The sequence below is a fragment of the Carassius auratus genome, unplaced genomic scaffold (assembly GCF_003368295.1).
Source record: "Carassius auratus strain Wakin unplaced genomic scaffold, ASM336829v1 scaf_tig00216880, whole genome shotgun sequence".
NCBI classification, from domain to species: Eukaryota; Metazoa; Chordata; class Actinopteri; order Cypriniformes; family Cyprinidae; genus Carassius; species Carassius auratus.
Window position 1 is genome coordinate 16,045 of NW_020528783.1, and position 21,450 is coordinate 37,494.

General features: G+C 35.9%; 2 protein-coding genes across 2 annotated transcripts in view; one reads left to right on the plus strand and one right to left on the minus strand.

The window, feature by feature from the left end:
• LOC113099201 (histone-lysine N-methyltransferase 2B-like) overlaps positions 1–15,268 on the plus strand; it is a 30,307-nt gene extending 15,039 nt beyond the window's left edge. The window contains 5 exon segments of the mRNA XM_026264299.1: positions 7,919–8,171; positions 9,216–9,323; positions 9,671–9,754; positions 12,320–12,449; positions 12,724–15,268. Of these exon segments, the coding sequence (XP_026120084.1) occupies positions 7,919–8,171; positions 9,216–9,323; positions 9,671–9,754; positions 12,320–12,449; positions 12,724–12,999 (851 nt within the window). The 3' untranslated portion in view covers positions 13,000–15,268.
• A 129-nt stretch (positions 15,269–15,397) lies between these two features.
• Positions 15,398–20,346, minus strand: LOC113099202 (IGF-like family receptor 1). The gene is made up of 7 exons (XM_026264300.1): positions 20,191–20,346; positions 19,563–19,755; positions 19,252–19,309; positions 18,931–19,114; positions 18,324–18,413; positions 18,043–18,183; positions 15,398–17,943 (listed from the first exon to the last, which is right to left on the minus strand). The coding sequence occupies exons 1-7, from the start codon at positions 20,279–20,281 to the stop codon at positions 17,627–17,629; spliced, it is 1,074 nt and encodes a 357-aa protein (XP_026120085.1). The 5' UTR covers positions 20,282–20,346; the 3' UTR covers positions 15,398–17,626.
• Positions 20,347–21,450: the final 1,104 nt, after the last annotated feature.

The following is a 21,450-nucleotide window of genomic DNA, read 5'->3' on the forward strand; positions in this document are numbered from 1 at the left end:
GGAGAAATGGCTTGAAGGAGATGAAATGGAATAGGATCAAGCAGGCAAGTAGTAGGATTATTAGAAAGGTTTGTAATATTAGAAAGGTTTGTAATAAACCTTTGGAGACCTTTGGAGACTTCTGCCTCAGAGAGTGAATAGAAGGATGTAAATGATGTATGTTTGCTGGTGATAGGAGCTTGACTTATTGTGGTGTGGAAAATTGTGCACTGATGTTTTAATTAGGGCTCAAGCCCAAAGGGCGAGAGGCCTATTGTTTTCCTTAGGATTATTTTTATTATTATTATTATTATTATTATTATTATTATTTTTTTTTTCCAACGTCTCGGGGGCTTTTGGGACCCTTAACGTGCTTAAAAAGTCTTGAAAATTGGCACACAGATTGGAACCTGCGGCCATTAGGGCCGGGCAGAGACTGATACACGGGCGTGGCACAGGGGCTCTACAGCGCCCCCTGGAATATGGAGGGCCATATATCATACATTCTTGCTCGTAGACGTATGAAACTCGGTACACATATAAATCTCATCAATCCAAACAACTTTTGTATTGCATATCATAGGCTCCGCCCAACAGGAAGTTGGCTATTTAGGGTTTAGTATTCAAATTTTTCGTCAAAGTTGTGGGTGCTTTGGGGGTCCTTAACATACTCAAAAACTCTTGAAAATTTGCGCACACTTTGGAATCTGTGGCCTTTAGGAGCCTGCAGAGGCTGGGACCCGGGCGTGGCACAGGGGCTCTATGGCGCCCCCTGGAACACAGTCAGAAATGTTGATGTATAGCTCACACATACTTGCACATATTCATATGAAACTCAGTACACATATAGATCTCATCGTGCCGAACAACTTTCGTGTTGCATGTCATAGGCTCCACCCAACAGGAAGTCAGCTATTTAGAGTTATGTAAAAAGCGCATGCTCTGGAATTTGAAATACTTGTCATAGGTTTTTTTCTCGATTGCCGCCAAACTCGGTCAACATGATCTCAAGACATTGGGGATGAAAAATTGCCAGGGGATTTTTGATATCTCGAACGGTTTGCTCGTGGCGAGGCGTTGAAATTATGGCAAGAAATTAGAAACAGGAAGTGTCTAATACCATCCACATACATTTCCTGATTTTAATCAAACTTCATCAGATTATTCGTTGTATGATGTCGATCGCATATATGTGACTATTAGGAGTCAAAGTTATAGCGCCACCAACTGGCAGAAGGAAGTGTGTCATTTTCAAAATGATTTGAATTCAGCATCTTATTATTACTCGATTTGCTTCAAACTTCATCAGAATAATGTTAAAACACAGCTGATATAAATCTGCAAGGGGGATATTGATATCTAAAAAATTGTTGCCGTGGCAACATGTCAAACTGGAATACTTCTCAGGTGATTTTGAGGCATATAACATGCTTAGAATTTCATCAAACTCAGAACACATATCAGTATTAGTGACAGCTAGACACTGGCAAAAGTTCATAAGAGGGCGTGGAATAGGCACTCTATAGCGCCACCTTTTGTCAAAAGTGGGGGGGTTAGTTTTAGCTACAGACACCAAACTCAGTACAAAAATTGTTCTTATCAAGACGGACAACTTTCTAATTCACAGTCATCAGCTACGACCAACAGGAAGTCGGCTATTTTGATTTGAATGTGGATTATTTTTTACATTTAGCCGTGAATTAATGCATACTGCTCAGAGGAGAGTAACACTATACACACCAAACTTGGTCTACATGTTGAAAAAACATTGAGGAACTTAAATTGTGAATGGGTTTTGGATAGCTTGGATGGTTTTGTCGTGGTGATTTTTTTAAATGACAATAAAGATGGAATTATTAATTTTCCTGCATTTTTAAATTCCAAACACTTCAAAACCTTTTTTCATACAGAAAAAAAAGTTATTCTGAGTAAATATGCATAGTTTCATGACTTTACAACACTGTATGGATAACAGAAAATTAAAAAAACTGTCAGACATCTCATATCACTCTGTCCATCTGTTTGAGTGTGTGTGCTTAGACTTCCATTGTCTGAGAGAAGTAGCGCCCCTACAGGTTCAGTTACCGGACTAAAAAAGGGAGGAGACTTTTGGTTTCGATTTTAAATCGGTTAAAATACAAATAAATACTTGGATTTAATTCACAGTGACAAGCTAAACCAACATATATGATTATTATCAGGTCAGGGCTCATTAATAATTGATGTGTGGTCAGTGATACGTGAGAAACACGAGAGATGAATCCCCGCTCTGAGCAGGAGCGTGTGGAATGATGAGCTCAGAAAAAACGAGTTTATTCTTGTTTTATAGCTATTAAAAATAAAGTATTGCAGCGATATCACACAATTCACCAATTAGAGCACACCAAGAGCTAAATTAAGATGTTTTTGAACTGTTTGTGTGAAAATGAAATATTTGCGGCTGCCTATCTGAAATCTGCCTCCGATCAGCGCGCACAGTGTCTCAGAGCTCAAAACAAACGAATTTATTCTTGTTTAAGAGCTTTTTAAAATAAATTATTGCCATAAATGCACACAATACATCCATTATAACACAACACGAGCTAAATGCAGGTGTTTGTGACCCGTTTAAGTGTGCAAGACTGTTTGAAAGCGCGACTGGCAGAATAACATTGATCTCTCGAGCTGCAGGATTCTGCCTTTCGTCGTAAGAACGAACACATCACGGACAAGATTATTTCAAAATACATAATAGCTTGGCTAATATAAACGAAAACAGCCACGTGAACATAAACTGTTGAGAAATAAATCTGAAGTGGATCTACTGGATTTTAATATTAAGTGACCGCATATGCCAGCTGTTTCTGTCTTCAATTTTAATCTATATAAAAAATGAAACTCATTCATCTTGGCTGCTTTTTTAATGTGTGTACGTATTTATTTATTATTTTGCTCTAACAAGACTTAATCTATATTTAATTAAATCAATTACATTTTATTTTACATTTGATTTGTCCATTTCTGCATCTAAACGCCTAAAAACCTAAAACATGCTCTATTATACTATTGTTAGCAATTTCTTTATCGTCCAAGTTATCTGGTGTACACGCTTTTATTTTCATAATAAACTCGTTTGTTAGATTATACACAGTTATAGTGGTCTATAATAAATATTGACAGGTTTTATTCAAGATGTTTAGAATGATCGCCATAGGCTAATTTTTTAAAATGTAAATCCAAAAAAAAAAAAAAAAATTTTTTTTAAATAAATTAAAAACATTGGAAAAGAATAACTTGTACTTTTTTATACATTTTGTATAGTTTCATAGTTTATGCATTATAGTTATAAAAACAAACAAATTTAGCCACTCACATAGAAATAGCTTAGGCCTTATCCTTTTCTGACAGTTTTAGGGATTTTTAAAAATCCTAAAAAACCTTATTTGTGCTGCAAATAATAATTTCAAACTAATTTGATACTGACCTCTGACATCCTGTGACATGATATTTATTTGAATTTACATAATCTCATGGATGTAACAGTAAATCTGTTCAGCTAACAGATCAAGACTAAGCTGTAATGCAAGCAGAACTTTCACAAATGCTTTTAGGTCAATAAAATCATTACAAAACACTTACAAATCATTTAAGGGATTTGATAACACTGTAAAATAATGTCTAATTTGTTAAGATTAGCAAATGCATTGATAACACTTTATAATAACTGCACTCATTAGTAAATAGTCAGTTCATGCTTCATAAAGCCTTGTCCCAATATTAATAGTCAGTAGTAAGCAGTTTATAAATACAGCTATAAATAGCTTGTTCTTGGTTTATAAGCACATTTATTAAAAAGGAGAGTAAAGGGTCAGTTATCTTCCTATGAAAAAAATAAATAAAAAATAAACAAACAACAACACTGATTGATACAGAACTCAGAAATGTTATTGTGGATTTATGATAAACTCAGCCTGTAAATGAATTCATTCTCCTCCAAGAAGACACAAGTAGTTCACACCAAACTGTTTTAACATGAAGCCATATACTGAAGATGTTAAATTGCGAATGGGTTTAGGATACCTTAAATGGTGTGGCCATAGCGATTTATTAAAGTAACATAAAAAAAAAATACAATAGTAATTTTACTATATCTTTAACATTTTTAATTCCAACTCTTCATAATTTTTTATATACGTAGAAGTCATCATTTGAAGGAAGCATAGTAAGTTTCATAGCTTCATCATTTTCAAGAGCCAGCATAAATTTAAAACTATCATAACATATAAATCAAGCTTGCAATTCTTAGTACCAATAATGGCCACCAGATGGAGCTATAGGATTACTTTTAAATAATTATTGTAGAAACAAGTATGATTTAAATCATTTATAGAAATCTTTCAAAGAAAAATAATATGAATTTTATGTATTTTACTGATAAAATGACATTCACTTAATTAGAATAACAAGCTGAAGTATTGTGAACTGTATATTAAGAATAATTCTTTATAGGCTTTATGGACAGATACGTTTTGAGTGACTTGAAGGATCAGCACCACATCCTCTTTTACCAGTTTAAAGAATGTATCGTACAGTACAGGTGCGGATGAATTTTGAATGGCTTGAATGGTTTTGTCGTGGTGATTTTTTAAAATATTAGTAAAAAAGTAACCAGTAAATGTCTTTTATTTTTTTAAGTGCAGCTTCTAAACACTTAAAAAAAATTTACACATAGAAGACAAGTCATTCTGAGGAAATATGCATAGTTTCATGACTATACAACACTATATGGATGATAGAAAATTAAAAAACTATCATACATCTGATGTCACTCTGTCCCTCTGTCACTGTGGGTAATGTGTGTGTGTGTGTGTGTGTGTGTGTGTGTGTGTTAAGTGAATTAGTTGTGAAACTATCAGGGAGCATTTAGTCTCCAGTGCCAACATTTTACAGAACTGCCACTTTCCTGGAGTCTCAGAATTACAATGTGTCAGGTTCTGAGAAATCAAAGATTCCAAAAAATGATTTAATTAGAATACCATGAAGTATTGTGAAATACTATATATTAAGACTTTATATATAGGCTTTATGAACAGATTAGAGTGACTCGTGAAGGACCAGCACCACCTCCTCTTGTCCGATGGTTTGAGGAATATATTTTCCTGAATCCGGGGCTAAGATTTAAGAGATCATTTTTATTCCACCTCCTTTCCTGAAAGTCTGTCTTGCAGAATTTACTAAAAATTAATCTTCACATTAATTCCTAATTATTTTGCAATTATTTTTGTCAGTTCTTCTTGACCTGTTTTTTTTTTTCTTCTTCTTTTCTGACCTCATGACCCAGTCAGCATTTTTGTACAATGGTCAAATCTTAACTTATCCATTTCTGTATTGCATTTGTGTTTGATATTTCTCATGGGTATTTCATAATTTTCGACTTTGAGTTAAAAACGTTTGAGTTAAAACTCTTTTTTAGCGCATTTCATCTGTAAAAGAAAACATGCCTAATGATTCTGCACATGAATATAAGGAGTTTTTCTCTTCCAGCTTTCCTGGAATATTGTATAGCACTCATAAATGATTAAATAAAAAATAATGGTAGTTATTAAGATTGATATGGCTTGGAATTGGTAAAATGTGCTTGGAAAAAAAATCACAATAAAACAATGTTTTAATGTTTAAGTTTGGAATATTAAATGACATGAATGAATGCTATTTAAATATTGTTCATGTTAACATAATGTTTATAAATGAAATCTTACTGTAAAGTGTTACTAAATATATATATATATATATATATATATATATATATATATATATATATATATATATATATATTGTTCTGTGAATGTGATTTTAAAGTCTAGATGATTCGGATTAACCCTTTAACCGCCATACCCTTTAAAACCTCACTGCCAGAGGGATATTGTGAATGCATGTGCCCGCTGGCCACAGTTTACCTGATGCCACCGGGGGTGGCGATGGCATTGGTGGCTTGAGCCCGCCATCGCTGCTTGCAGCTATATTTTTATTAATGAAATACGTGGAAAAGTCATCAGCTATTATAGATGAAGCTGGAGGGGGAGGAGGAGTACATAGAAGTGAGAAATGTTTTAAAAAGCATGCAAGAGTTAGGCGAGTTAGGTTGAGTTAGGTTGTTAATTTTGTTATGGTAGTATGTCATTTTAGCAGTGAAGACATTAGCAGAGAAGGAAGATAGGAGTGATTGATACATATTAAGGTCAGTCGTATTTTTTGATTTGCGCCACACCGTTTAAGCAGCTCTAAGCTTAGAACGGTGTTCGCGTAGAATATCATATAGCCGAGGAGCAGAAGGGGTTTTACGGGCTGGCCTGGAAGACAAGGGGCAAACAGTGTCTAAACAAGATGTAAGAGTGGAGCAGAAAGTAACAGTAGCACAGTTTAGGGGAAGGAAGTAAAGGGAGGGTGAGAGTGAGCATAGGTTACATCGAAAGATGACATTTGGAGGGGTAAGTGATGTGTCAGGGATCATGTTGAGGTTAAGAGTGAGGAGGATGTGATCTGACATTTGCAGTGGAGTAGTGTCACGTAAAAGTAAGATCCAGTTGGTTGCCTGATTTGTGAGTAGAAGTAGTTGACACTCAGTTGAGATCAAAAGAGGCAAGCAGAGTGTGGAAATCAGCATACAGAGGTTTATCTAGGTGAATGTTGAAATCTCCAAGCATAACTAGGGGAGTACCATCCTCAGGAAAGGTTGAGAGTAACACATCTAATTCATCCAAAAAGTTACCTAGTGGTCTATGGAGCCAAAAGAGTCTCAATAAAGATAAATGCACACACTACATTCACATATGCACACACCGGATTCATACATGCACACACATGATTCATAAATACACACACAGGATACACAAATGCGCACAAAATTCACAAATGCACACACAAAATGTAAAAAGCACAGAAGATTCACAAATGCTTACAAAATTCAGAAATGCACACACAATTCAGAAATGCAAACAACATTTACAAATGCACTCAAGATTCACAAATGCACAGGACAAGATTCAGAAATGTATTTCTGATGCACACACACATATATCTTGATTTACAAACTGCTTGCGGTCTGTGAACTTCACTGCATTTGAGACTCCTCTGACTTGGCTCGACACACATTTATCTTTATTGATACTCTTTTGGCTCCATAGTGGTCCTGGGGGTCGATAGACAACTACAAAATGTATTTTAAGAGGGTAGTTCAGTAACTGAATGAGATTCAAAGGAGCTGTTGATACCCAAAGATGGTGAAGTATTACATTTCAAATCATTAGAGATGAGCAGACCAGTACCACCACCTCTTCCAGTCAAACGGGGGGAATGGGAAAATAAGAAATTATTGGAGAGTGCTGCAGGTGTAGCAGTGTTCTCTGGTTTGATCCAGGTCTCTGTTAGGGCCATGAGATTAAGCTTTAATGACTAATAATAGATGTAAAGAAATTTGCTTTGTTTACAGCAGACTGGCAATTCCAGAGACCAATAGAAAAAGAAAATGGTGTATTAGCAGATATAGGCAAAGTGTGCAGGTTGTTAAGATTGTGTGATGCGTGGTTTGCGAGTGGTAGTGATAGTAGGGTCTGGAAACACATAGTTAGAATTGGTTATAAAAACTGAAACAGAAATGAAACTAGTAGAAGGAAAAAGAGATTGATCAAAACAATACTTATATTCCCTGCTGGTGTTCCTGCCTGGTGGAGTCGATAGTCCTTACACTCTTCGTTATTCACAAGAGTTGGGCTTAACTGGAGGGCTGCTGCGACCGCTGCCGCGGTATACTAACCTTTTTTTATACCCGACAAAACTTAAAATTAAATTCAGTTGAACACAATTTACTGTTTATCACAACAAAGGTCTAAGCAAGCGGCCGACACTGACAACGTATGCGATAGAGTAAACCAAATAAAATGTTTATTTTTCACATTCACAGTTGCTTGGTCCACTGTTATCGAGGGAGTCCAGGAGGCCCGTGCTGTCGCTGGACTGAGGCAGCTCACTTTTTCTGGGATAAGCGGAGCGCATGTGATGGGAATGCTGTACGATGCCATAGTGTACCTGGTGGAACAGCTCCAGGGGGCCAATCGCTGCCAGCGTCACAACTTCCGCTTCCACAAGCAAGCCAGTCAGGAGGAAGATCTGCCCATTAACCCAAGTGGCTGTGCCCGCTCTGAAGTCTACCTAAGGTCAGTTCACTTGCTTAACTGTCAATTAAGTGCTGGTAACAGTGATAGAAAAAAAAAATATATATATATATATATATATTTTTTTTTTTATTTTTTTTTTATTTTATTTTTTTCAGCCGATGCCACTGCCGATATCTTGTAAAGCATGGGCGATAGCTGATATAAAGCCGATATGTGTGTGTGTGTGTATATATTATTTTGTTCGTATTTAAGAAATTTAAAATAATTTGACAATGGATTAAAAAATAAATGTGTTAAATAAACATACTTATACTTTAGATGACAAAGTATTTTTCACAAATAAATAAATGCTTAATAAAAATATAATCAAAAAGGAGGTAACTGTAACCAACCAGGCACTCAGTATTCTGGGAAGTTGGTGTGCATTGGGAATCATATTTTTTCAAATAAAGCCAAGGTAACACTCATTTTACACACAGCACACAGTGAAAATGACATGAATATGACAGTGGGCAAATGCATAAAGTGCAGCATAATTTGAATTCATCATTGTACATGATGACAAACAATTTGACTTCTAAAAACACATTTTAATTGTTATGTAATACTACTAATACCACCAATAATAATAATAATAATTAATAATTATAATTAATAATAAAGAGCCTTTTCCAGCAAACTGATATGTGATTCTTTGCTGTTCATATGATTAATTTGTGACCTTATTGTGTTATTAATTCGGTTGTGTTTTATAATTGATTGAAAGTCTTGGTTTACAATTTAGAACCAGTTACTTTGTGGTCTTAAATAGCGTAATTAATAGTAGGTCTCTGTTAGGGTTATGTCCCTATATCATTAACTTGAATAGAAAGCAGCTAAATGACTAATAACGATCAACAAGAAAGTAGGTGTTTTAAAGTGGAGAAAATGTTCTGCACTGTGCTTCTTGGTTGCCTTGCAGGCATGGGGTGGGGGTTCGAATGTATACTTGTTTAGGAGAGCAAGAAGAGATGTTATCTAGGAGCACAAGTATTGTGATATTTCTGAGTATAGTTCACACCTGCTCTTTTTTCTGTTTCACAGGAAATCTACCTTTGATATGTTCAACTTCCTGGCGTCACAACACAGACAGCTTCCTGACACCGACCTCTATGATGAGGAGGAGGATGAGATTCTTCTCAAATCCACCAGGTCAAATAAGAAGTGCATGAAGTCGCAGTTGAAAAGCCATCCCGCTGCTGATTTGTTTTTAATTTTATTTGTAGAAATATATATTTTAATAGGAGTTATTATGAGAGATACTCATAATCTCATAATCATGACTCATTGTCATATTTTTGTTGGGAAAAAAAAAGAAGACTGAAAAGATGTTTTTTTTTTTTTTTTTATGACAGTGTTCCCTTCATATTCCCTTCCCCTAATCTTTTACTGTTCGTATTTCCTCTTTCTTGGTTATTTCTTTCTTTTTTTTTTTTTTTTTATTATTAGTCAACTGTGGTTTGATTCACATGACAAATAAATAAAATTGCACTTTGTAGGCGTGCAACAAGTTTGGAGCTTCCGATGGCGATGCGCTTTAGACATCTCGAGAAGACATCTAAAGAAGCGGTTGGTGTCTACAGGTAGGTTGACCATTTTTAAACTTTAAATGAGGAATCGAGTTTATTTCAGTTCTTTTCTTTGATTCCAAATTTGAGCAACTTCAGTAGAAAATATGAGCATGAGATGAAGTCACCAGTCGCATGAAGGAAATGTCCACCTGTAGTTACCAAGTGATCTCCCAAAAATAAACATGTGGAAAAAACTATGGTGACATGGCAATCTATAAAAATGCTCTTTTTTTTTTTTTTTTTTTTGTAAACATCCCCTAAGATCTACTTAAAGGGTTAGTTCAGCCAAATATTAAAATTATGTTATTAATAACTTACACTAATGTTGTTCCAAACCCATAGACCTCTGTTTATCTTTGGAACACAGTTTAAGATATTTGATTTAGTCTGATTAATCGATTACGATTAATGAACGATTATTTTGTTTTCGGTTTTGTTTTGTTTTTTGCCCTCATAGTTCACTGACTAGGTTTGCACTGTAAATATGATTGACTATCAGCAGTTATTTTGTTATGTTTGTGACATTTCTTACTAGGGTTGGGTATCGTTTGAATTTTATCGATTCCGATTCTTATCGATTCCTAGTTTCAATTCCAATAAGATAAAAAAAATCCAATATTAAATGTAATATTATTTAAGTCAAACATTTAGATGTCAAACATTTTTACAAAGCATTCTGTTGAAGCTGAATAACGCTAGCAAAAATAAGCAGCCTACAAAAACACTGCAAGAGGAATTTTGCCTGTGATAAAAAAAAAATACCATAGCAAAAACAACTAGATTAATATAAATTTCAAATATTAAATAGTTAAAGACAAGTAATAAGATAGGTCAGTAATAAGAAAGGAACAAACAAATCAATAAGCAATATTATAAATAAATACAACTAAACTAAATTTCAGTACAGAAACTGTAATTAAAAGTTTAAAAACACAGTTTTCTTTTTATAAATAAAAGAAAGATTAATCAAGTGAAGTTAAATATATTCAGTCAAGATCAGTGAATGATTTTCTTTTGTTCCTTGATTAACATTAATGACAGGCATAACGTTTATTAGGCTGTTGTCTCTTCAAGCAAAAATACTGCACATGTTTTTTCTTTCTCATCGGTTTATGTTCACGTAAGACAAAAACGGCTGCGTTTATGATGATATACTGATGTAGTTTTCTGTATCGTAATTTTGACTCGGAACAACCTTTTCTACAGTTAAAATACACAGAACAGTCCGAGAACGGAGACAAACCAGGAACCCGCAGCGCGACTGCCGACCGCTGCTCTCTATGCATGCGCTTGTGCTTCATGTGCGCTGCACACAAACATGTTATGATAAGTTTTGAGATTCTAAGCTACTTTAGTGATAAATCACAGGACAGCGCTGACAACTAGTTTCTGTGTTCCTCTGTGCGCGTGATCTTCACTGTTTATATGAGTGTTTGTGCCACCATGCAGCTGCGCGAACATGGTAGCTCAATATAATAATACACATCCGATCATCTAATTGCTTGAATGTCCATACCATAAAACAAACACAATTGACATAGTTTGGTGAAGACGCAAGGCTCACTATATATGTTGAACCGGCGTTCACCTCCGTGTTTTGCTTTTATGCCACTGACTGGATGGGCCAGAGTCATGTGGCTACACATGCGCTAGTATGCTTTAAAGGGGGAAGTGTTAACAGGATTAAAAACCCGAAATAACAGACATGGGGAAATTACGTCGGTTAGAAGTTATGCATTTCGGTTTTGATTATTTTCCGATTAATCGTCCAGCCCTAAGAAAAACATAATCAAAGTAGTCCATGTGACATCAGAGGGTCAGTTAGAATTTTTTGAAGCATCGAACATATATTTTGGTCCAAAAATAGCAAAAACTACAACTTTATTCAGCATTGTCTTCTCTTCCGTGTCTGTTGTGAGAGAGTTCAAAACACAACAGTGTAGTGATATCCGGTTCGCCAAAAAAAAAACAGCTTAAGTCATTTGTGGATTAATGCGTATTGGAGACACGAACCGTTTAAAATGATTCCGTTCGATTTGGTGAACTGGTTCAAAAAGATCCGGTTACATCGAATGATTCCTTCGCGAACCGGATATCACAAACTGCTTTGTTTTGAACTCTCTCTCACAACAGACACGGAAGAGAAGACAATGCTGAATAGTCATAGTTTTTGATATTTTGGGACCAAAATGTATTTTCGATGCTTGAAAAAATTCTAACTGACCCTCTGATGTCACATGGACTACTTTGATGATGTTTTTCTAACCTTTCTGGACATGGACAGTATACGGTACACACAGTTTCAATGGAGGGACTGAGAGCTCTTGTACTAAATCTAAAATATCTTAAACCATGTTCCAAAGATAAACTGAGGTCTTACGGGTTTGGAACAACATGAGGGGTAAGTTATTATTGACATAATTTTACTATTTGGGTGAACTATCCCTTTAAAATATGTCTGTTTTAGACACAGCCAATGCAAATGTAGTCTTTTGAATCCATGCTGCATTCCTTTTCTAGTTTATTCTCTTTTGCTCTCAGGTCACGTTAATTTCCTGTAACTTATCTTTGCTCTAGGTCTGCGATTCATGGAAGAGGCCTGTTCTGTAAACGAAACATCGAGGCGGGAGAGATGGTCATTGAGTATTCAGGCATTGTCATTCGTTCCGTTCTCACGGACAAGCGAGAGAAGTATTATGATGGCAAAGTAAGTGGAAATGTGCTTTTTTTAAGAGCAGATGTGTGTATTTGTGATCACTTATCACCACCAGGTTTAACAACAGAAATTCATTTTGGGTAGTCATGGCCAAAAAATGTCAGTAAATACGATACGATGCAGGCATACGATATTTATATATTTATCCATATATATTTATATATAATATAATATTATTTATTTTCACATCATTTTCTGTACTATATTTGGGTCAGAGTCTGAATATCACTCTAATACCACATCTTTCCTCTGCTCTTCCTACCAGGGCATTGGTTGCTATATGTTCCGCATCGACGACTTTGACGTGGTAGATGCCACGATGCATGGTAATGCGGCGCGGTTCATCAACCACTCCTGTGAGCCAAACTGCTACTCTCGAGTCATCAACGTGGAGGGTCAGAAGCACATAGTCATTTTTGCTTTACGGAAAATCTACCGTGGAGAGGAGCTGACTTATGACTACAAGTTCCCCATAGAGGATGCAAGCAACAAGCTTGGCTGCAACTGTGGTGCCAAGCGCTGTCGGCGCTTCTTAAACTGAAGAGCAGTGCTGGAGAAGTTGCAGGGCAACTGCACGACAATGGAGTTTGACGGGTAAAAACGGTGGACCAAGGCTTGTCTGATAGAAGGCAGGTCCAAGCTGAAGGTTTCAAAGCTTAACAGTCACCTTTTCAAGTCCTTCAACCAGCACATATAAGGACCACCAATTGTTGTGGAGCCATTCACACCCTTCAACCAGGATTCCTCCCGATCAGTTGACATTCAGTCCAGTAGATGTGTGGTAACAAGGCCATGGCCTTTTCAAGAACATTTCCCACTATGCTGCATCGTCTTTGCTTCATTAAAAGTTTTATCGGAATAGTTGTGGTTTTGAAATGAATCTCGGTTTCGGAGTCCTTGTATATTTTGCTGCAAAATTGTGACTACTATTTTGTTATTTTCGCAGGCTTTTTTTGTGCTTTCCAAAAGCTGGAACACGCTTCCAAGAGTTTCGGGCATTCTGTTCCCTTGAAAAACCTCAAGTTCCAAACGACCTCCCTTTGTCTCCTTTCTTGAACTGACGTTAAAGTGCTGGATTCTTCACCTCCCTGTTTGAGAAGCATATTACTGTGCAGAAAACTTGGTGTGTGTGAAAGCTTAGCAGCAGTGAAGATACTGTAAAAACATGCATATTACTAAGGAAGTGATGTGAACGTATTCTAATCTGTATCTGTCAATTTTATTTTGGATCACACTTTCATGTTTAGCTGAGAAAGACTCCCACTGCTCAGGACAACACTGTAAACCCTTCAGAATGACCCATGGATCCATTCCTTGCACATGGCAGTCGGATAAAAAGACTCACTCTGTTGTCTGTGACCATTTTTTTTTCTCGCTTTTATTCTCCTCAAAGGCTTTATTTTTAATAATCTATTTTTATGGGCAGGTCTAACTCTTCTGTTTCTGCGGGCTTGTTCTGTGGTGTAACTGTATAAGCGTTTTTTAAACTTGATGACTTCCATGGTGCTAAGCCGAACATGAATCCTAAAGAGGATAAAATCGATACTTCCTCGGTTTCATGTCATGTCAGAGATCCGATGCGAGCTGTAGTTGATGCACCTGGTACTAAAATAGCAAAGCAATCCATACACCATTTCCAACCTCGAGCCCATAAATGTCAGTGATGTGTGGAAATTCGGAGTACTCCTAAACGCCAACGCTTTAGCATGTTTGTGCTTTTTATACCTATAGAGACTTGTGTTGGAACAAAATCATGCCTGAGTGGATATTTGTTTCTTTTCGTCTTGTAGTAGAGGACACTACTTAAGCTAATCGTGACTAAACAAATCCTCATTGCGTCAAGGTGTGATGATGTGGATTGTTCCTGCAATAAATCATTAATGCCACAATTGCACATACAATTGGAGTTTTACATTTATCTAGGGAGTTAGAAACTGCTTAAAATGTCCTGAGTGTGAAAGCGCGTATACTGGTTACAAAATCTCTATATATATATATTTATAGAAGAGTTATTGAAAATGTTTTTCAGTAGACGGTGGCACTTGGCACCTTAATTTTCCTTGAAAGATTTGGGAGTTGGTTCTCTTCTTCATGCAGGAGAAAAATCAACAAGCTGATGCCATCGTTTGGACTGTATGGGCGTTCTGTTTAGTCCTGGTTTGTCTTTATGGGAGTTTTTACCCATAGGTCTGTGCTTTTTGTATATGACCAAGGTCTTATCAGAGTTTTTCTTCAGGGTTTTTTCTGCCGTTCTTTTAAACCATTTTCCCCATTTTCTAACTTGAACATTGAGGATGAGTTCTTGCAACGTGGCCTTTTTATGAGGTGAGGTTTTGAGCCAGCTGTTTATTTTAAATGTCTTAGTGGTCTGATTTTATTTGAGTTTCTTAAAGGAGAAGTTTCCTGGCATTAAATCATGTTGTCGTCTCCTGCTTTTTCCATATTCTGTGCGTTTGTGTGGAGGAGGAATCTCCGTCAAGATCTTGAAATTTAGCATATCTCAGATTTTAAAAAGGTTAAAATGTCCGATTTTAATCAAACCACCCCAAACTTGCAAGGATTCTACCTCAAGCTGTTCAGACAACATCAAGTAATACTAATGCAAAACTAGATTTGCTTGGTCTGTTCTGTTGTGCAAATTTGGCTTGTGTGTGCAATGAAGGATGCAAAGCACTAGTCAGACCTCCTGTGATTTAATGTGTCTCCCAGAGCTTCCTGGGAAAAGAAAATCTGTTTCTTTGTAGATCATTAAAAAAATAAAAGTTGTATCGAAATAGACTTAAAAAAAAAAAAAAAAAAAAAAAAAAAAAGTGTCTTTGCTACCTTGTACAAACAACCCCTAAGTTTGTATATAGTTGTATACATATTTCTAAACCTGTTTAATTTTTCTATGCACTTTTTTTATTTATAATGTTTTTGCTTAATAAAGATGTACAATGTTTGAACAAAGTTCAAGATTTATTGTGGCATTTGTGCTGAACATACAAAATAATCAATTGTTCACCATTAGTAACTATGATATATTGGTTTCAGAAAAGGTTTGTTGCCAAATCCTGTTTAAAAACTGAAAACCTGTTATATTGGTTTGCAAACAATTATATTTACAAGATTTATAATTCATATAAAAAAATTGTAAGAAAAAAATAACATTTTATGATTTTTATAGTAATTTAACAAAAATGTAAATAATGAAACATTAATAGTGTTATGCAGTTTTAAAGGGATAGGTCAACAAAAAAAATGAACATTTAATTTTTATCTGTTTACACCCAGGGCACAGTAGAAACTTTTTAACTCAAACCGATGCCGTCTGTCAGTGATATATTGGAAGTAAATAGGAATCATGGCTTTGAGAGTCAAAAAAACCAATCATTTCATGTATTTACACTTCAACATTTAGTCATGAGTCACAGGGTTTATTTGGTTTTGTTAGTGTATGTGTTTTTTGTTGTTGTTTTTTTTACTCTCAAAGCCGTGATTCCCATTTACTTTCATTATAGGACTGACGGACTGTAACGGGAATCCCTTTAAAGCTAAATAAGGCTGAAGGATGGAATGTATATAGAATATGCATGATAAACCACAAGTGTGTCTTGTCTTTGATTCTAAATGGCCTCAAGATGCACATCTGTTATCCATTGAATTAAGTGCATGTTGTTTTCATCCAAAGCAACCCCAGACATTTTTTATTGTCTGCATTAACTTCCATTATATGTCTGACGCACTGCAACGGGTTGAGTTCAAAATATTTGTTTGTGTTCTACTGAAGAAAAAAAGTCATCTACATTTTGAATGCCCTGGGCGTAATAAAAATCAAATTTTCATTTTTTGGTGAACTATCCCCTTTAGAGCTAAATAAGGTTGAAAGATGGAATGCACATAGAACATTAAGGATAAACCCCAAGAAGTGTGTCTCGACTTTGTTTCTAAATGCTTCTAAATTGCCTCAAGATGCACATCTGTTATGAATGAAGTGCGTGTTGTTTTCATCCAAAGTAACCCCAGATTTACCCCAGGACTGCAACTATCATTGAATACTGAACTTATAGGAACAAAAATACTTCATCACATGACAAAACAACTATTTTCAAGTGGGCAATTTCATGTAAATGCACACTACAATTTGATTCATATGAAAATGCAAATTCAAAAATGTCCACATGTAAAATATTTATGAGGTTATGTTGAATAATACAGTATAATATGTGAATTACTTTACCCTTTCAATACTATACTCATACTGTGTCTTGCTAGACGCATATGGGAAAAAATACTTTTTTCTCCTGAACAGAAGCCTTTTTCATTTGACATTGAGACTGCACGACCAGTGGTTCGTGTAGTGTATTAAAAAACCTGGCAGAATGGGTGGGGCGTTCTGGCTATATAAGCTGGTGTTCGCCACAGGATTCTAAGATTTCTTCTCATTAAGCGACGACGACTACACGCTGATCCGAAGCCGCTTGCCAATGAATACACCTTCGCAGCTCGAATCAAGACCTCTCTCCATTGCACTCAGCTGCATAAAGACAGTGAGTTATGCACTTACGCAAGCATGAGTGTCGCTCTTCTCTTCTTGCGGACCGACTTTCACTGAACAGCCCCACTCTTATGTCTCTCCTCTCTCAGCAAGCCTCGGAGAGAGAAACGGTGAAGTTTGGAAACTAAGCAACCGGGTCTAAGTGATCTCACACCGATACAGAGCCTGCGTACTTGCTCTTCCCACTATGCTTCAATCCGTGTCTCGCATGTAAAGATCAATGCCCCTCTTTACATCAAGCGGCTCTATCCTCTGAAGTAGATCGGAGCAGATGCTGCCATTGGCAGCTTCAAATTTGTGTCTCACTATGACTGTGCTCACAGGCGGCCTGCTTTTTTACCAGTAAAGCAGTCTACCCCTGTTCGTTCGCGGAAGGCGGCCTTCCCACGATCTGGTTTCTCTCCTATTTACCTTGGAGGAAAACAACGACGAGCTTGCGGGTTGAATGATCAGACTTAAGCAGTCCTTGGCAAGGGTAGCTCCGCTCCCTAGCCATGGGTTAGTTTTTTTTTTAACGCTTTTTCCATATGCGTCTCGCAAGACTCAGAAATCATTCCTCTATCTCAGGGAACCGAGGTTACGTTAAGTAACGGAGTACTTTTGTGTACTTAAAATATCACATGAATTTTTCTTAAACACCTGCAGGAAGCTTCGCTAAAATCTCCACTGCATCATTGCGACCGATGGAAGTTAGCAGCTCAGCGAGGTGGCTGACGGTCCAGTGTGGGTTTTTGGTGATGACACCCTCCAAAACGGCGACGAGGGGGCTTTTGTGGTCCTTCATGGAATATGCATAATTGATCCAGGCAAAGGAAAAGGAGCAACGGGCGGCAAGGTGACGTGTGTTCTTGGCACCACAGATGTCTGGGTCTAATACCAACACAAGCTCCTCAAGAACATCCAGGTTGTTCAGCACGGTTTTGAGAGGTGCATCCTGGACCTCAGGTGCTGTGAACAGATTTACAGAAAATTAACAGTTTCTCACTTAAGCAGTAATCAGGAGTTATCTAGGGTCACGTGAAACTAGTTTGTTCTTTGAATACCCACCTAACAGATGCGACAATCCAGTTACGTGATCATTGTTACTACTCTCTTTGATTATGTTGTAAGAGATGGCCTCCTCATATCTGCCAATGCTCTTTTTGGACAGGCTTTTATGACTAGCTCCATTGCAGCATTTTTTAAATTCTGGTAAATACAAGAGAAGTTCAAGAGGAAAGTCTTTAAGGAGTTAATTTTAAAATATTTTGGATCAGCATTAGTCTGTCACAACAGGAAATATTAGTATGTATAAAACCTGCAGGATTTCCTTCATATTTTACACTGACCTTTATTGAAAGGCTTAGACCTCCTCTTGATGAAAAGGAAGATACACACCAGAATGAGAGTTAATAAAATCCCAAAACATACATAGATCCCTACAAAAATGCATGAGAAAACAAACCATCAAATCGGCTTTTCATCTGCATCGATGCCAACACCTTCACGTTCTCAAATTGTACGTACAAACTGAATAGTCTCAATTTTAATAAGCAATCTAGATACAGATCAACAAAAAGTACTGAACACATTTTGGGTTGGTGATATATTGTAAATGTGTACAATACCAGTTCAAAAGTTTGGGGATCAGTAAAATTGATGTTTGAATTCAGCAGGAAAAAAAATAAATGTTTTACATTTTTACAAAATTGTATTTAAAAAAATGCTGCTTCTTTTTATGCATTATGGAATCCTTTTAAAAAGATATAAGAAATATTAAGCAGTTTTCACAATTGATTATAATAGATGTTCCTTCTGCACTGTACTGTTTTAACTATTTTTTTTCTACAGCATAAGATAATTCTTTCAGAAACATACAAAATCGTACAGTCCTCAAACTTTTGAACCGGACTGTAGCCTATGTAGGCTATATGCTAAAGAGATGCAAAGCAATACCTATGAATTGATTAAATGATGACATTTCATTGGGACTTGAAGAAGAGTTTGGCATAGAGCTTTGAGGGCTTGGAGTAAAGTTTTCAGTGACTGCAGAGGGCTCTGTAAAGGCATTTTGAGTAGTGCTCTGAGAAAGGCTTGAGCTGGCTACAGAGCTAGATGTGAAGACAGGCGTACTTGCAGTCTAAAAAGAAAAACAGCCTATATTAAGCTCTATTGCATTTCAGTTGTATTTGTTCTCTTTTGGTTTATGCTAATATCTCTGTTTTCGATGAAAAAGCATTAGAGAGGGCTGAAAGTAAGTGGAACAATCGTTATTACTGTTATCTCTGTGGTCTGTGGCGGTTGAGGGATGCATTTTCCATCAAAAACCTGCTCCCTGCAAAAAAAATAAAAAAGTTACATTTGCAATATTATCACTGCATATCGGAATAAAAGAGAAAAGCAAGCTAACTTGTTTGTGTAGATGGAGGTTATATGGGCTCTAATCAAAAATGAATAAACGCAAACCGTTATCGTGGACTAGCCATAAATAACTTTAGCAATATATCCATCCACATTAGACTGAATTTATTGGTACCAACAAACAAATTAATAGTAGTAAAAAAAAATGAAAGTACCCTAAAACGTACCCTTGTCTACAGCAGATTGCATCCGATGTTGTGCTGCATTCAGACGCTGGAAACAGTGGAGTTGGGCAAGAATGACAATTTTGGCATTTGACTTGAGATCCGTCATTAAATGTCCCATATCTGCATGGTTTGTAAGGTGACTTGATCTGTTGTTGTTCGTCGGACCACCCACAGTTTTCAGTAAATTCGTAACCTGTCCTCAAAACAGAAGGACGATGAGTAAAAGAGCATTCTTTCTTGTAAGTTACTCTGTAGGCTGTTTCGCACAACAGACTCATTTACAGACACGTTCTCTTAAAGATGCGATCAGTGTTCTCGATGTCTAATAGATCGATGTATCACTTTATTATGAATTTGTACATCACAAATATAAAATCTGTATGTTTTGTAAGAAAGTCTTTTGGGTAATTGACTATTATCGACTGTGCTGTCGACAACATCTCTTTCGCGCGACGAGAAATTATACCTTTAAAATTAATTCAGGATAACTTGGACATTTTCTAGGTCATCTCAATGGCAAAAAAGTGTCCCAATTTATTTGAATTCACCCTACCAGTAATTCGCATTCAAGTTACATGTACATAATGGACTAAGAGGCGATTTATCGAACACACAATTTAAAACTTACCTTTTATGATTCCATATTTAGTCTCACATGGCTCACATTTGTACCGGGAACGATTCCAGAATGTCCCTTTTAAACACCTATCCGAATTCATCGAGTCTGATATCGCGTTTCTCCCTGACGTGCTCGACTGTGTGAAGCTAAGCTGCTGTGAGTTGAAGGAGTTGGGTGGGTTTTAATATAAAGCAATGACGACACAATCGTGTTGAAGAATAAAATCATCTTCACACTTTGAGTTTTGAAAAATTTTGTTAATAATAATAATAATAATAATAATAATATATATATATATATATATATATATATATATATATATATATATATATATATATATATATATATATATATATATATAATTACATTTTCATACTTTCATTTTGAATTTAAGTTTCATTAAATGTCTCAAAACCCAACTGTGTACACTTAAATTGCAATTTAAATGTATTTTTATAAAACCTTTTTTTTTTCAACAGAATGAACATTATAAAGATTGAACTAAATTAGCATAATATAAATTCTTACAAAATGTAACAGTACTGTCTGTCTGACCCTCACTCTAGACATATTCTTTTTGCATAATATGACATAAACCATTTTTAATAATTGATGCAAGACACAGAAAATACTTATTGTCACTGTAGTGGGACAAAAGTAACAATTGTTACTTTCGTTCTGTTCCGTCAGAAACTTCAGACATTTAAACCCGATTTACTTTTATACTGAAAAACTCTGAAAATGCAAATAACCTGTAGATTGATCATTACTGTGACACATAAAACAAGTTTATGTAAGTAATTTGAAAAAAATTACAGCCTCAATAATTTACTTTTTGTATTAAAAAATTACGTACCTAATGGCAGGAAATGATGACGAAATTATGTGACATTTCCGTCAAGGGTTGCCTCTAGACATGCTGTCATAGCTTGGGATGCAAATGCAGTAAGAGGCTCTGAGAAAATCGCTTTGTTAATTTCTTTCCATGTTACTTTCGACCCCGCTCTCCACTACGATTTATTTTTTATGTACTGATTTTACTGTGAATTATACTGTAACATACAACAAACTTATAATTAAAATGACAGTAGAAGTTTCTAAAAATGAGTGAAATTACAAGAGCAACTGTGAACTTGTAATACTATACATACATTTTACAGTAAATAACATTGTTAAATTCAATTCACTAAATTAACTTCCAACTAAGATTTTGCACTGCTGTGATAGGCTAGTGTGTAAACATTTGGTTAACTCATTTCATTTGAGTCC

Bases quoted from the DNA above. Each gene is read 5' to 3' on its own strand.
- LOC113099202 (XM_026264300.1), bottom strand. From the start codon at position 20,281: ATGAATTCGGATAGGTGTTTAAAAGGGACATTCTGGAATCGTTCCCGG. The intron at 19,756-20,190 runs GTAAGTTTTAAA...TTTTGAGGACAG, and splicing joins TAAATATGGAATCATAAAAG to GTTACGAATTTACTGAAAAC. The intron at 19,115-19,251 runs GTAATAACGATT...TTTTCTTTTTAG, and splicing joins CACAGACCACAGAGATAACA to ACTGCAAGTACGCCTGTCTT.